This window comes from Python bivittatus, unplaced genomic scaffold, assembly GCF_059951505.1.
Source record: "Python bivittatus isolate LINGU-HERP-01145 unplaced genomic scaffold, Pbiv_v1 ctg000020_np1212, whole genome shotgun sequence".
NCBI lineage: Eukaryota > Metazoa > Chordata > Lepidosauria > Squamata > Pythonidae > Python > Python bivittatus.
The window spans coordinates 103,581,459-103,594,002 of NW_028277030.1; the positions used below are offsets into that span (position 1 = coordinate 103,581,459).

At 38.3% G+C, this 12,544-nt stretch overlaps 2 protein-coding genes across 5 annotated transcripts in view; one reads left to right on the forward strand and one right to left on the reverse strand.

Moving 5' to 3' along the window:
- RBKS (ribokinase) overlaps window positions 1-10,363 on the reverse strand; it is a 64,347-nt gene extending 53,984 nt beyond the window's left edge. Inside the window, exon 1 of one of the 2 annotated variants that reach the window (XM_088145619.1) lies at window positions 10,148-10,363. In XM_088145619.1, the coding sequence (XP_088001745.1) occupies window positions 10,148-10,200 (53 nt within the window). In that variant the 5' untranslated portion in view covers window positions 10,201-10,363. The remainder of the gene's footprint in view (window positions 1-10,147) is intronic. The other variant, XM_088145617.1, reaches the window with a different exon arrangement.
- A 191-nt stretch (window positions 10,364-10,554) lies between these two features.
- The window catches only part of BABAM2 (BRISC and BRCA1 A complex member 2), a 154,713-nt gene continuing 152,723 nt past the window's right edge, over window positions 10,555-12,544 (forward strand). The window contains exon 1 of one of the 3 annotated variants that reach the window (XM_088145598.1): window positions 10,555-10,699. The gene's annotated coding sequence lies outside the window, so the exon portion shown is untranslated. Of the gene's footprint in view, window positions 10,717-12,544 lie in introns of all 3 variants that reach the window. The other 2 variants (XM_007432912.3, XM_088145603.1) reach the window with 2 other exon arrangements.

The following is a 12,544-nucleotide window of genomic DNA, read 5'->3' on the forward strand; positions in this document are numbered from 1 at the left end:
GTTAAAACTCAGTGTCAACCACATGAAATACTACAGTATATATCTCTACTCATAGCACCTCATATGGCCCATCAAATGTTTAGTCTAAACAAATTAACAGAAAAAGGTGGTAGAATCCAGAAATATACAAAGCATAGTACCTCAGTCTACAAATACTAGGGGAAAAAATGGTGCCTAAAAACAAAATAACAGCCAGGGAGAATGTTGCTGAGCTATCTGTTCACTTCTACTCCATACTCCTTGGAGTAGAAGTGGGAAGAATGCTTTCTTTCCTCTACTGACTACCATGGAAAAAAGGCTACTACATTCTTAAGAAGCTGGTTAACACTTTTGCAGGCTGGTTTCACAGTGATCACAGTGACAAAACTGGTCTAATTATGTATAACGTTATGTGGAATTCTTTGTGTTTGGTGTGGAAGCTGTTAATTTCACCTTTCGGATATTGTATTCTCTGCAACATAGATAAAACTACAGCAAGAAATATGAATGCAGTACTTAGCTTCTTTTCCAATGTCTAGAACTAGAGAGCTTATTTCGAATTTTAAACTGTGGGCAGTCTTTCCCTGTGGCAACCATTTTGTTATTGGGTGATACAGACAGTTTCAAAGCTTCAATTTATCAATGTATTTTCCACACCCGTTGGGATAGGATGTTCCCTATTGCCCCAGCTCTGAATTTAGAGGGGGCACTTCCAAATAAAGGGGCCCCTGGAAATAGATATTGAAAGTGGTATTTTCCTTTGAGATATGCAAGCTTTCCATTTTTCTAATTTTATTTTTTAAGTTGGGATGGGGCAGACAATCTGGTGGGCACCAAGTGTCGCACTGGGAAGCCCAGATTTGGGAACACAGAAAAAGTATGTATATTCAAGGTTTGCACAGTAACATGAATCCCTTGGATAAGTTCTAACGCAATATTGTGCCAAATGAAATCGTGAAAAAAAAAATGTTTCAAACCTGCATCTCTAATTTGATCCTGACTGTATTATTTGCAAAACATAAAATAAAAATCTCATTCGCAGTCCTTTTAACATACTGTTCCATGGGTTCTATCTGTAGCAGTAACTCCAAACCATATTATTTGAAGAAAATTACATTCTCTGTGATTGGCTAGAGGCTTCTGCTGCCCATGAGCTGGTTAATCCAGCATTACTTTAAATAGAACAAGGCCAGTTTATGTGGCTTTCTGATTTTATTGCCCATTACCGAAAGCTTATCAATAATTAGCTAAAAGACTTCTAAAAACCTTTGAAAGGAAAACTAAAGTCACAAGCCTGTGCAAACATTTAAGAGAGCCAACCTTACTGAGAAATATTTTAGATTTTAGATTTTTTGGAATGTGTCGGAAAAATCAGCATTATCTGATAGGCAAATTGGAGTGCTCTAGACTGCTGCACGGCAATAGAAAAAAACTCTAGGAAATTCATGCCTAACAATATTTATTATTCTGGAACTTATATTTGTTCTTTCCATCACAATACAGAAAGCAATTTCAAGTGGCTGATTTTATTTTCTTTTAAATGTAATCACTTTCTTGCTGGGATCGAACAACACAAATTCATTTATTCCATTGCCCATACTGAGTCCCTTAGGAATTAAGCAATAGTTTCTGAGCTTCATGTGAGCTATAATGCCAAGGAGTTTGGTAAATGTAAGCCTTATCTTCCAATTTGTAATTTTTAATTGCCCATACCCAATGAAACATTTCAGTTTCAGACTGGCATCACAGTCTACTGCCATGGAAATAGCTAATACTACAAACAACAACCTCACCTCTCTGGAAAACAGAGAAGACTGTGTAAAATGGAAATGACAGCTGGGATAAATCAATCTTCAGATATAATAAACATTTATAACAGCTTACTTAAACACATATACACTACCTGCAGACATACACACATCAGTAATTCATACCAATTTGGGGGTCATTGTGGGACATGAAAGGCTCCTTTAAATGTCTATTTGTCTTCTCACACTTTCATATTCTAACTGCAACTTCTATTTAAACTCAGAATTTACTCTAAGCTTTTTAAGATGTTGCTACTCCAGTGTCATCACCCTACATCTCAACGGACTTTCATTATTATTCTTTATTTAGCTAATGTTGCATATTTCATAATTCTTTCATACCTCAAATATATATTGTGCCTTTCCACACAATCAGGGGTGTCAACAACCTCAATATGGTGGGTGCAACTGGGTGATCAAAGACCTCCCTTTTTTAATGTATATCACACAGACATAAACAGGGGTGAGGCTTTGATCACCATGTTGTGGCCACCACTTTGACACTGTTGACCCTCTGTGGATGCCCTTGCACACTTTATGCTAAGGTTAAATAATCATAGAATCAATATGGAATAAGTGGTTAATGTCAGATTAAAATTGGAAAATGTACATTTAAATTCCCATTTATCCATGAAGCTATCAATATGATCTTAAGCTACTTAGCCTAACCTGAGAGAGAATGGAAAACCATGCACACTGCCTTTAGTTTCTTGAAGAAAACTAAGCTAGCAATGTAATTTAAACAAACAAAAAATGCAGAATAAGTGATGGATGTGCTATGACAGATACATACACAGAAACAGACACACGACTGTGTGTGTGTATACGTACACACATTCAGCAAACTCTAACGCACTTTTTAAAAATGCCTATTAACTTTTAATGGGGCAACTGCTGAATTTCAAAATACTGCAACAGGTAGACTACTTTAGATGTTGTTTTACTACCAACCTTCTAATCCTAGTTGTTCTGTTTTTTATAAATATACTTCTATATTTTTCTATAAATTCTAAGGAGGATTAAATAAATATTCTATGGCTGATTAAATATATTCTATGGCTAACTATATACTCCATGGTTAAATAAAAAGTGTAAGGTGCAAAGTTCAGGGATAGCATTTAACAGCTTTCTGCAACTGAACAACCTGGTATCTCATGCCATTTTGAAAATACAATTAATTTTTCCATTGTACAAACAAAAATTCTATTTTAACACCTCTCACTACTCAGGTGCCCATTCTGCATCTGGATCCAAGTTGAATCCATGGTAGATAGGTACATTAGCACTGATGCCTGCAAGGTAGAAGAACTGTGCAGAAAAGATGATGTGGAATTACTTCAAGATTTTTCACTGTAATCAAATGCAAGAAGGAAAGAAAAAAATAAACTGACCTTCAAGCTTCAGAAACAGATCTCAGTATTTTGGATAATAACTTCAACGATGCAGGATGCTCAACATTTTTAGGTCTGAGAAAAATACGCTAAACATGCCAAATTACTATACAGAATATGACTTCTAATTATAAGCTTTTAAAAAGCATGGACTAGGACTAAAATCAGCAATATTTTGGACTCTTGTTCACATATTTGTGTTCAAGACAAAAACCTGCACAGAATTCTGCACAACGTATTTCTTGTATCACTGGCAAACAGACTTAACTATGAGTTAATTAATAATCAAGAGAGCAATAACTCAATGTTTTACTGAACATTTACTAATGTGTTTAAGTCTGGATAGTAATCAGGTGCTGGAAGGTGGCTTCAGACATGTCAAACAACATGAAAGAAGGCACCACATTCTGGAGCAGGGAAAGAGGCAAAGGGGAAGGAAAAGTCTACACAGATCATGGGGAGTGGAAGGATGTAGGCAGAGATAAAACTATGCAGTTAAGGTTCTTTTCTCTCTGTCAATCTTAAAGCAATTTTCCAATTTTAGGAGATAACAAATCTATAAATTAGATCTCTTTGAAATCTATGAGAGGAGTAGAAACAGAAATAACGAAGCCGAAGAAAGAAAATTTTAAATGTTTTTTTGGAGGTGTACATTAGAAAGAGTCATAGGTGGAAACAGATCAGCAACAAAATTGGAATTTGAAGAATTGGAAGGGATGGGGAGAACCTATTGAATATTCTGCTAGGTTCAGATAACCTGAATAATCTGTTAGGAAGCCTGAACGATAGATGAAAGTTAACAAATAGTAATATGTCTAGCTCTACCCACTAATTTTCAACAGTGAGCTCAAGAGATTTACATAACTGTCAGCTTAATTAGATGTAATGCTCATTATGTGGTTTGACTGTATGTGACTCCTTTCATTTTGAACAAATAGCAGAAGCAATGGAGGCTGAACCAAATCCAGACTGCAGCAGGGAGAGGGTTTTAATTCTTCAGACTGGTACACTTCTAATCAGAAATAAGATCCTCATGTTCACTATTTATAATGGGAGGAAAAATTATTTTGATGCCAATATGAACCACTTTCCCACTGCAAATAGCATGTGATTCCAATCCCAAACAGGCAGACCTTAAAGCCTTTCATTTCTCTAATGTCTCAGTCCTGATCTAGTTTATATCCTGCCCTTCCACTATTTGATTTAGAAGAAAAACAGTGAAGAGCATGACATCAGGTCTAGTCTCGCTCTACATCTGGCCTTCTATGCAACTTATTATAAGGGCTCGTTTGTTTTATAATATTCAGCACAAAGGTGTAAATCTCACAGAATTTACAAGCAGCTCTAAGAAAAGTCTCTGATTGTTAGATACAGAATCACCCACAATGCTGAATTTAGCATTATTACAAGTTTTTGTTAAATCTAACTTAAAAAGAAAGATGAACATGGTATTTGTTTTTTTCTAAGGAATGTTCAGCTTTACTATTGCTGTATTAAGAAACACACTAAACAATATTGCTTCAACAGAAAGTGAGTAGAAACCTGATGTCTCCCAGCAGGATAGTGTGTGTGTGTGTGTGTGTGTGTGAGAGAGAGAGAGGGGGGGGGAGGGAGGGGGGGAGGGATTTGTGGTAAATGTTGAGCACATTTACTCAAAAGTAAATCTGAATACAAATGTCAAATAATCTTGCATTCATTAATCAGAAAATAAGCCACAATGAAATCAGTGGGACTTACTTTGATGAAAGATAGGACTGCACTATTAATCACAATTATCATGATTCTGACCTAGGGAGGAGCTTTGCAGAGCTGTGGTTTTTCTTTTCTCAGCTCTATAAGTACTTTTAATACCTATTCTTCCACCAATCAGCTTATTATAAACATTAACAGAATATATTAGATGGGATTCATACATCTTCTCATGAAACTATATTGGTATTGTGTTATATAGATTCTTCTTCATCCCATTGTGTATTCTGCTTTAAATGGCAGTGAGCAGTATAAAGAGATTTGAATCCATTTGTCAGGGTGCTTTAAGACTTGCAGTTCTGGCATATTTGCTGGATGCACAAATTTTGGAGTGGAGTGACACTGGAGTCATGGGCTGTATTCACTTACTGAGTACTTACTTTATTTGTGCAAGCCATTCTGAGGGTTAATCAGAAATTCAATAACAAAAAAGATAAAACTTACATTTGATTTTTGCCTCTGCAGAATATATGAACCCAGTCATTGTCTATGGTACATGTTTGCTTATATGCTTATGCATCTATGCAGCAACTGTTATCACAGATTTTTTAAAACAAACCATGGGTTAACATGTGTGAATCTAGACATTAGGATAGTGATGTTGTGTGTGTCTTAACGCTTTAAATTCTTTTGCCCCTGCTGTGCATACAGTGGGACGAAAAAGTATTTAGTCAGCCACCAATTGTGCAAGTTCTCCCACTTAAAAAGATGAGAGAGGCCTGTAATTTTCATCATCATAGCTATACCTCAACTATGAGAGATAAAATGGGGGTGGGGGAATCCAGAAAAATCACATTGTCTGATTTTTAAAGAATTTATTTGCAAATCATGGTGGAAAATAAGTATTTGGTCAATATCAAAAGTTCATCTCAATACTTTGTTATATATCCTTTGTTGGCAATGACAGAGGTCAAACGTTTTCTGTAAGTCTTCACAAGGTTTTCACACACTGTTGCTGGTATTTTGGCCCATTCCTCCATGCAGATCTCCTCTAGAGCAGTGATGTTTTGGGGCTGTCCCTGGGCAACACGGACTTTCAACTCCCTCCAAAGGTTTTCCATGGGGTTGAGATCTGGAGACTGGCTAGGCCACTCCAGGACCTTGAAATGCTTCTTACGAAGCCACTCCTTCGTTGCCCGGGCGGTGTGTTTGGGATCACTGTCATGCTGAAAGACCCAGCCACGTTTCATCTTCAATGCCCTTGCTGATGGAAGGAGGTGTTCACTCAAAATCTCACAATACATGGCCCCATTCATTCTTTCCTTTACACGGATCAGTCATCCTGGTCCCTTTGCAGAAGAACAGCCCCAAAGCATGATGTTTCCACCCCCATGCTTCACAGTAGGTATGGTGTTCTTTGGATGCAACTCAGCATTCTCTCTCCTCCAAACACGACGAGTTTAGACCAAAACGTTCTACTTTGGTTTCATCTGACCATATGACATTCTCCCAATCCTCTTCTGGATCATCCAAATGCTCTCTAGCAAACTTCAGACGGGCTCGGACATGTACTGGCTTAAGCAGGGGGACACATCTGGCACTGCAGGATTTGAGTCCCTGGCGGCATAGTGTGTTACTGATGGTAGCCTTTGTTACTTTGGTTCCAGCTCTCTGGAGGTCATTCACTAGGTCCCCCTGTGTGGTTCTGGGATTTTTGCTCACCGTTCTTGTGATCATTTTGACCCCACGGGGTGAGATCTTGCATGGAGTCCCAGATCAAGGGAGATTATCAGTGGTCTTGTATGTCTTCCAATTTTCGAATTATTGTTCCCACAGTTGATTTCTTCACACCAAGCTGCTTGCCTATTGCAGATTCAGTCTTCCCAGCCGGGTGCAGGTCTATAATTTTGTTTCTGGTGTCCTTCGACAGCTCTTTGGTCTTGGCCATAGTGGAGTTTGGAGTGTGACTGTTTGAGGTTGTGGACAGGTGTCTTTTATACTGATAACAAGGTCAAACAGGTGCCATTACTACAGGTAACGAGTGGAGGACAGAGGAGCCTCTTAAAGTAGTAGTTACAGGTCTGTGAGAGCCAGACATCTTGCTTGTTTGTAGGTGACCAAATACTTATTTTCCACCATGATTTGCAAATAAATTCTTTAAAAATCAGACAATGTGATTTTCTGGATTTTTCCCCCCATTTTGTCTCTCATAGTTGAGGTATACCTATGATGAAAATTACAGGCCTCTCTCATCTTTTTAAGTGGGAGAACTTGCACAATTGGTGGCTGACTAAATACTTTTTTGCCCCACTGTAGCTAATATTACAACATTTCTGTGGGTATGTCATTTTATTTGCAATTTATGCTTTCCCTTTTGATGCTAACTAGGCATAAAATATGGCAGCTGTTCCAGTATTGTACTGGCAGCATAATGTGAATACAGGAATATTCCACTGAGGAGTAAATGAGGAGATACCTATTTCTGCAGAGTTAGAAAGATGGAAAATCTCCCAATTTTAAGTCTGTGTGGACAGTTTTTATCTTTCCAAGATGAAAAATCAAATTTTGAGGCTGGAAGACTTGAGAAAAAGACTTTAACTACCAAAGCAAATTTAATAGAAGGAAGAGACAAGATGGATCCTTATAGGAAATCCACATGAAATAATCAGAGAGAGATAAGGCAGTAGAATCTCACCTACTGGCCTGGTTGAGACTAATGACTACTTAATTCTTCTGCCTGAAAAAATGGAGGCTTTATGCAAATATTTATTTGATTTCATCAAAAGCATCTTCCATTCAGGTTAGTGATCTCCAACTGTTATTCATTCCCCCTTTTAATACTGATTGCTGAAGAAGGTAGCATAGATCTACATTTGATGCAATTTTGAGTTGTAAATCACTCTAACTTTTTTTTTATAAGTCAAGCAGAGGTATTTAAGCATTATCCTAAATAAATAAAGATGGATATATGGCTTGGAAAAATATATACTTGAATCAGAGTAATGAAAGCATTCTTTGGTGACAAAAAAGCATAACACATCTGGCTGCTGTTCTGTATAAGAAGAGAGTATACCCTAAATTACGCTCCAGAATCCTCTGAAACTTGCATGATATTTGCCACAAACATATAGGGGTGATCAGAAAAGAAAGATTTGCTTGAGGGCAGGAAGACTGGAAAAAACACTTGTGTTTGTAAGTCCCACTATAGGTTACTAGCACATTGACTGAAGAGAACCAGAACGCGGGGTTAAGAATGTACAAAATTTTATTAATGTAATATTTCTTGCATAAAATAATTATGTGAATCTCAAATGCTTCAGCACTGACACAATGAAAGTTAGTTTATGATGAAGATAAAAAAGTCACTCTACAGTACACTTTACCTATTATTTTGTGCTCAGTTCTCTCTTCAGTTCAATTATTACATCAAGAGGCAATTACAATTGTTAAAAATATTAAAGATGCTATTATTTTTATGCTTAAAAGGCTAAACCTGACTACAGACCTGGGCAGAGCATTGGTTGAACTGTGAATTTGGGCTGTGCACACTTCAAAATGATTTGACAGAAATGCTCTGCAACTGGCATGAGTGCAAAAAGTATTTGGTTTTAAGGAGTTGCACAAAAGACCTTTTGCTTTTCCTAATGCACAGCACCTCTGTGTATATACCTATGTACTACATATAGGCAAGAACCATGATACAGGTAATCCTCAATTTAAGAACAAGTTCTTTCTCCCTGATTCAATGGGATATAAGAGAGAGGGGAGGTAAAGCAGAATCAGGTTTGCAAGACTGTTAGTATAGTTTAGCTCAACAAAGTAATGTATAGTTCTAATCTTCCTGTGGAGCCTGTTTCCTGATCTTGTCTACCTCGAAAGGCTGACACCTGTATAATAGAGTTATGCAAAGCATTCATATGGTGCACTTCACAAAGCATTTGTGTGAGTGAAATATCAACTCACTCTGCTGTTTCAAAGTACGCCAGGTTTTGTGTACAGGCACAAGTTACCCTGAAACAGCAGTGCTTGCGCACACATACACAGAACTAGTGGTAACTTTTAAAGAAGCTTTACTGTACAAGTCTTCCAAAGGACATGGAAACTTTTAATAATATAATAATAATAACACCAGGACCCCTTTCAAATGATTTTCACAATCATAAAATGCAATATACATTTTAAAATTCCAATGAGCTTAAAGGACTAGGTGTGTATCTTAAGCATATTTAAAAATAAATCTCCCCAAAATCAATAGATCTTACTTTTGTTTAAAAAATCATAAACATATTTTCTGTTCTGGTGCTCCCGTTTGATTCTACTACTCTCTGTAAAGATGAGATGAAAATTCTGAACTATCTGAAAATCTAGGACTGAATAAAAAAGGTGATTTAAACAATAATTTAGAAATGCTTTTCATGTTTGTTTCTTCATGGATTTCCTAAATGGTGGCACATATTAGTTTATAATATGTTACCATTTATTACAACTAGTTCTTGCATCTCTTCATGTTAACACTGTATAGATGTTTAGATTTTTCTTTCTTTACCTATAGATGAGACTGTTTTTTAACATAAAGAGGTTTCTTAATATTCAGTTATTGTAATAGTTTGTGAGGTTGCAGATGGGAATGAAGACATCCAATGGACAGTTGTATTTTCTTGCTAGTATTGCTTTTCCGGTTCCACCATGGCACAAAACCAACCTCATAAGAAAAAGAAAGCAGAAACAAAGTGCTCACAATCATTAATAGATCTGACAATTACTGGTCAGTCTACAGAAGTTTGTTTACATCAGGCAAAAATGCCACAATTCGGTTTGGAAAGTAGGAAGCAAATAGTATTTAAGTGATCAAGCTGTTTCTTTATTTACACAGCAAAATCTCCTTTAACTCAAATGTAGCTTGAAACTATTCCAACTATTTCATATTATTCTTAGGTTTTCTTTAAGGTGATATTTCAAATGATTAGGATTGGTTTAAACCAGGTTTCCCCAAAGTGGTCAGTATCGACCCCCAAGGGTTGATGGGACTATCCACTATTATTATTATTATTAGTAGTAGTAGTACTATTAGAGTAGTATTTTTTAAATTATTTTATATAATAAACGTTTGAGGGTCAATGAACAATCTGAAACTTCATGAAGGGGTCTATGAGCTGAAGAATTTGGGGACTCCTGGTTCAAACATTTTTCTTTCAATATAAAAAGAAGTCTCTGATTTCTGTGCTTGGACCAGTTTTTGTAGTTTCCTAGGAAAAGCAGGGCCTCATGTACAATACTAACCTCACCAGATCAGTCATACAGGATCCCACCACGACGACTTCCGCAACTACCATGCTAAGAACGGAGCAAGGAGCCACTGCGAGAGACTCTTTTTCTCCACAGCGTGACCTTTAAGCCGCCTGCCTTCCACCAGCTCTCAACACCATCCACCTATTATCGAACGTGCGGCATCCCCAAACCCAGTTTACCTGTGGGGTCCTTCACGGGCCTGGTAGGCTACCCCTTTAAAATGCCTGAGGATCATTTTACAACGTTTTCATGCTAACTCGCGCCTACTTGTCCTGCCTACTTGTCCCCCAACCCACCGACGAGACCAACTGTCAGTACAGAACCTTGCTGTAACATCGTCCTCGCTATTTATAAAACCGTTTACAGTCAGGCGCGCGCAAACCACCTATATCCATGGAAGGGCCGCTTTCCTTTCCTCGGCTTTCGGGGAGGGGCCGGCAGGGCTCTCGACTGTTTGGAGGCGGCTCGCGGCGCGCACGTAGCATGCCAGGCTGAAGTGGGCGGGTCCACGCAGGCGCCCGCGGCGCGAGGGAGAGGCGAGAGGTCGGTGCAGTTTCGGGGTTTGTACGCGGTTCTTTTGATCATTGTGCAGGTGTCCTTAGTCTCGGTGGTGGTTGAGGGAGGACGGAGGAAGCCGAGCCGTTTCAAGGCGTGCTGGGTGGCTGTGTCACCTAATTTTCCCATGCCTGGTCTTCCTTGCTGTGGGGCGTTGCGTCAAGTGTAGGAGCTCCTGCGGTGGAAATAGGAGCTTTCAGTCTCATATTACCTTTTTTTATGGGATGGATGCAACTCTCATTCTCCCCCAAGCATTGATATTTGTGTCCTGTCCTTTGCTCCATTACCACTGGCGAAACACATCAAACCTAAAACCTAATACTTGCAGGTGTTTATTACTGTTGAGCCTTATGCCTTTAATATTTGCTACAGGCAAAAGTGTAACTGATGGGTCAATTATTAGCAGAGAATTTGGGAGCCAGATTGCATCTCGCTTCATATGTCATTTATCATGGAGAAAATCTATCTATGTGGTCACTGTGAGTTGAAAACGACTTGATGGCACATCATCATGTATCATATTTTTCCTTTAGAAGTTTGAGGGGACAAATGTAGCTCTTTCCCTATTTTTTTCTCCCAGAACAACAGCTCTGTGAGGTTTCTTGGGCTGAAGGGTGCTCCTGAACTTCAGGATCATCTTCTCCAACCAAAGTTGACCCTTCAAGAAGAATCTCCCAGGAGATGCCACTCCTGGTACCCCAGTTCCACAGATGAGGGGGACTGAAGCCAAAAGGCACCTATATTGTGGAAGAGCCTCCCTCTAGACATTAGGCTGCCCACTCAGTGATGGCCTCCTAGAAGGTAGTGAAGACTAGACTCTCCCAGAGGATCTTTTGGGAGGGACTGTGCACCACCTGGACTGGGATTTTATTAGCTAATTTATTTATTAGATATATATCTTCCCTTTTGTACAGGAGCTCAAGGCAACATACATAGTGCTCCCCACAACAGCAACCCTGTGAGGTAGGTTGGGCTGAGAGGAAGTGACTGGCCCAAAGTTGTCCAGTGAGCTTCCATGGCTGAGGGTAGACTAGAACCTGGGTCTCCCTCCTCCTAGTCCAACACCATACTGGCTCTTTAATTTTTAGCATTAGAGGTTGTTTTTGCCTTTGGATCAATTTATGTAAAAATATTGGATGTATCTTTTACCATAGTTATTTTAACTCTGTTTTTATATTGTAACTTGTGCATCTAACAGATTTGGTGATATATACATTTAATTAAAGAAATACATCAATACCCCCCCCCCCCGGTGAGCTTTTATGAATGTGGATGGATTTGAATCTGGATTTCCATCTTCAGAGGCTATTTCATTGCCTTAGTTGTAATCCTCCATCTGTATACATTCAGTGTAGATTCTGTAATGCCGCTATCATGTAATTCTGGTGTAATATAATGTATGTAAAATGTGCTTTCAGTACTTGAGAAACATATTTTTTGCACAATTTTCTACATAAGGGTGAAATCTAACTACCTTCCAATGGAAGAGACATGGTTGGAGGAGAACAGATTCTTTCCTCCCCCTAAGTAAAGTTACTCAACTTCCCTTATAGCCTACAGCTTAGAATCTTGTGGTGATCTCATCAAAATAATAACCACGTTAGAGTTAGTTTTTCAAGATCAGCCAAGAACAAGTAGATGCTTCCTGTCCAACTTTCAAAATCTCTTCTGGATTATTAGGATTCTTTTGGAGCACTTCTAAGAGTAGCATAGAGAGGCTACGATGGAAGGAGCCAGATGTAATCTTGGATTGTGTTTCCTATCTTCATGCTATCTTTGTTATATTTCATTTAGAGTCAGCTTTAGCAATATATTGATTAGATATAGAGGAGT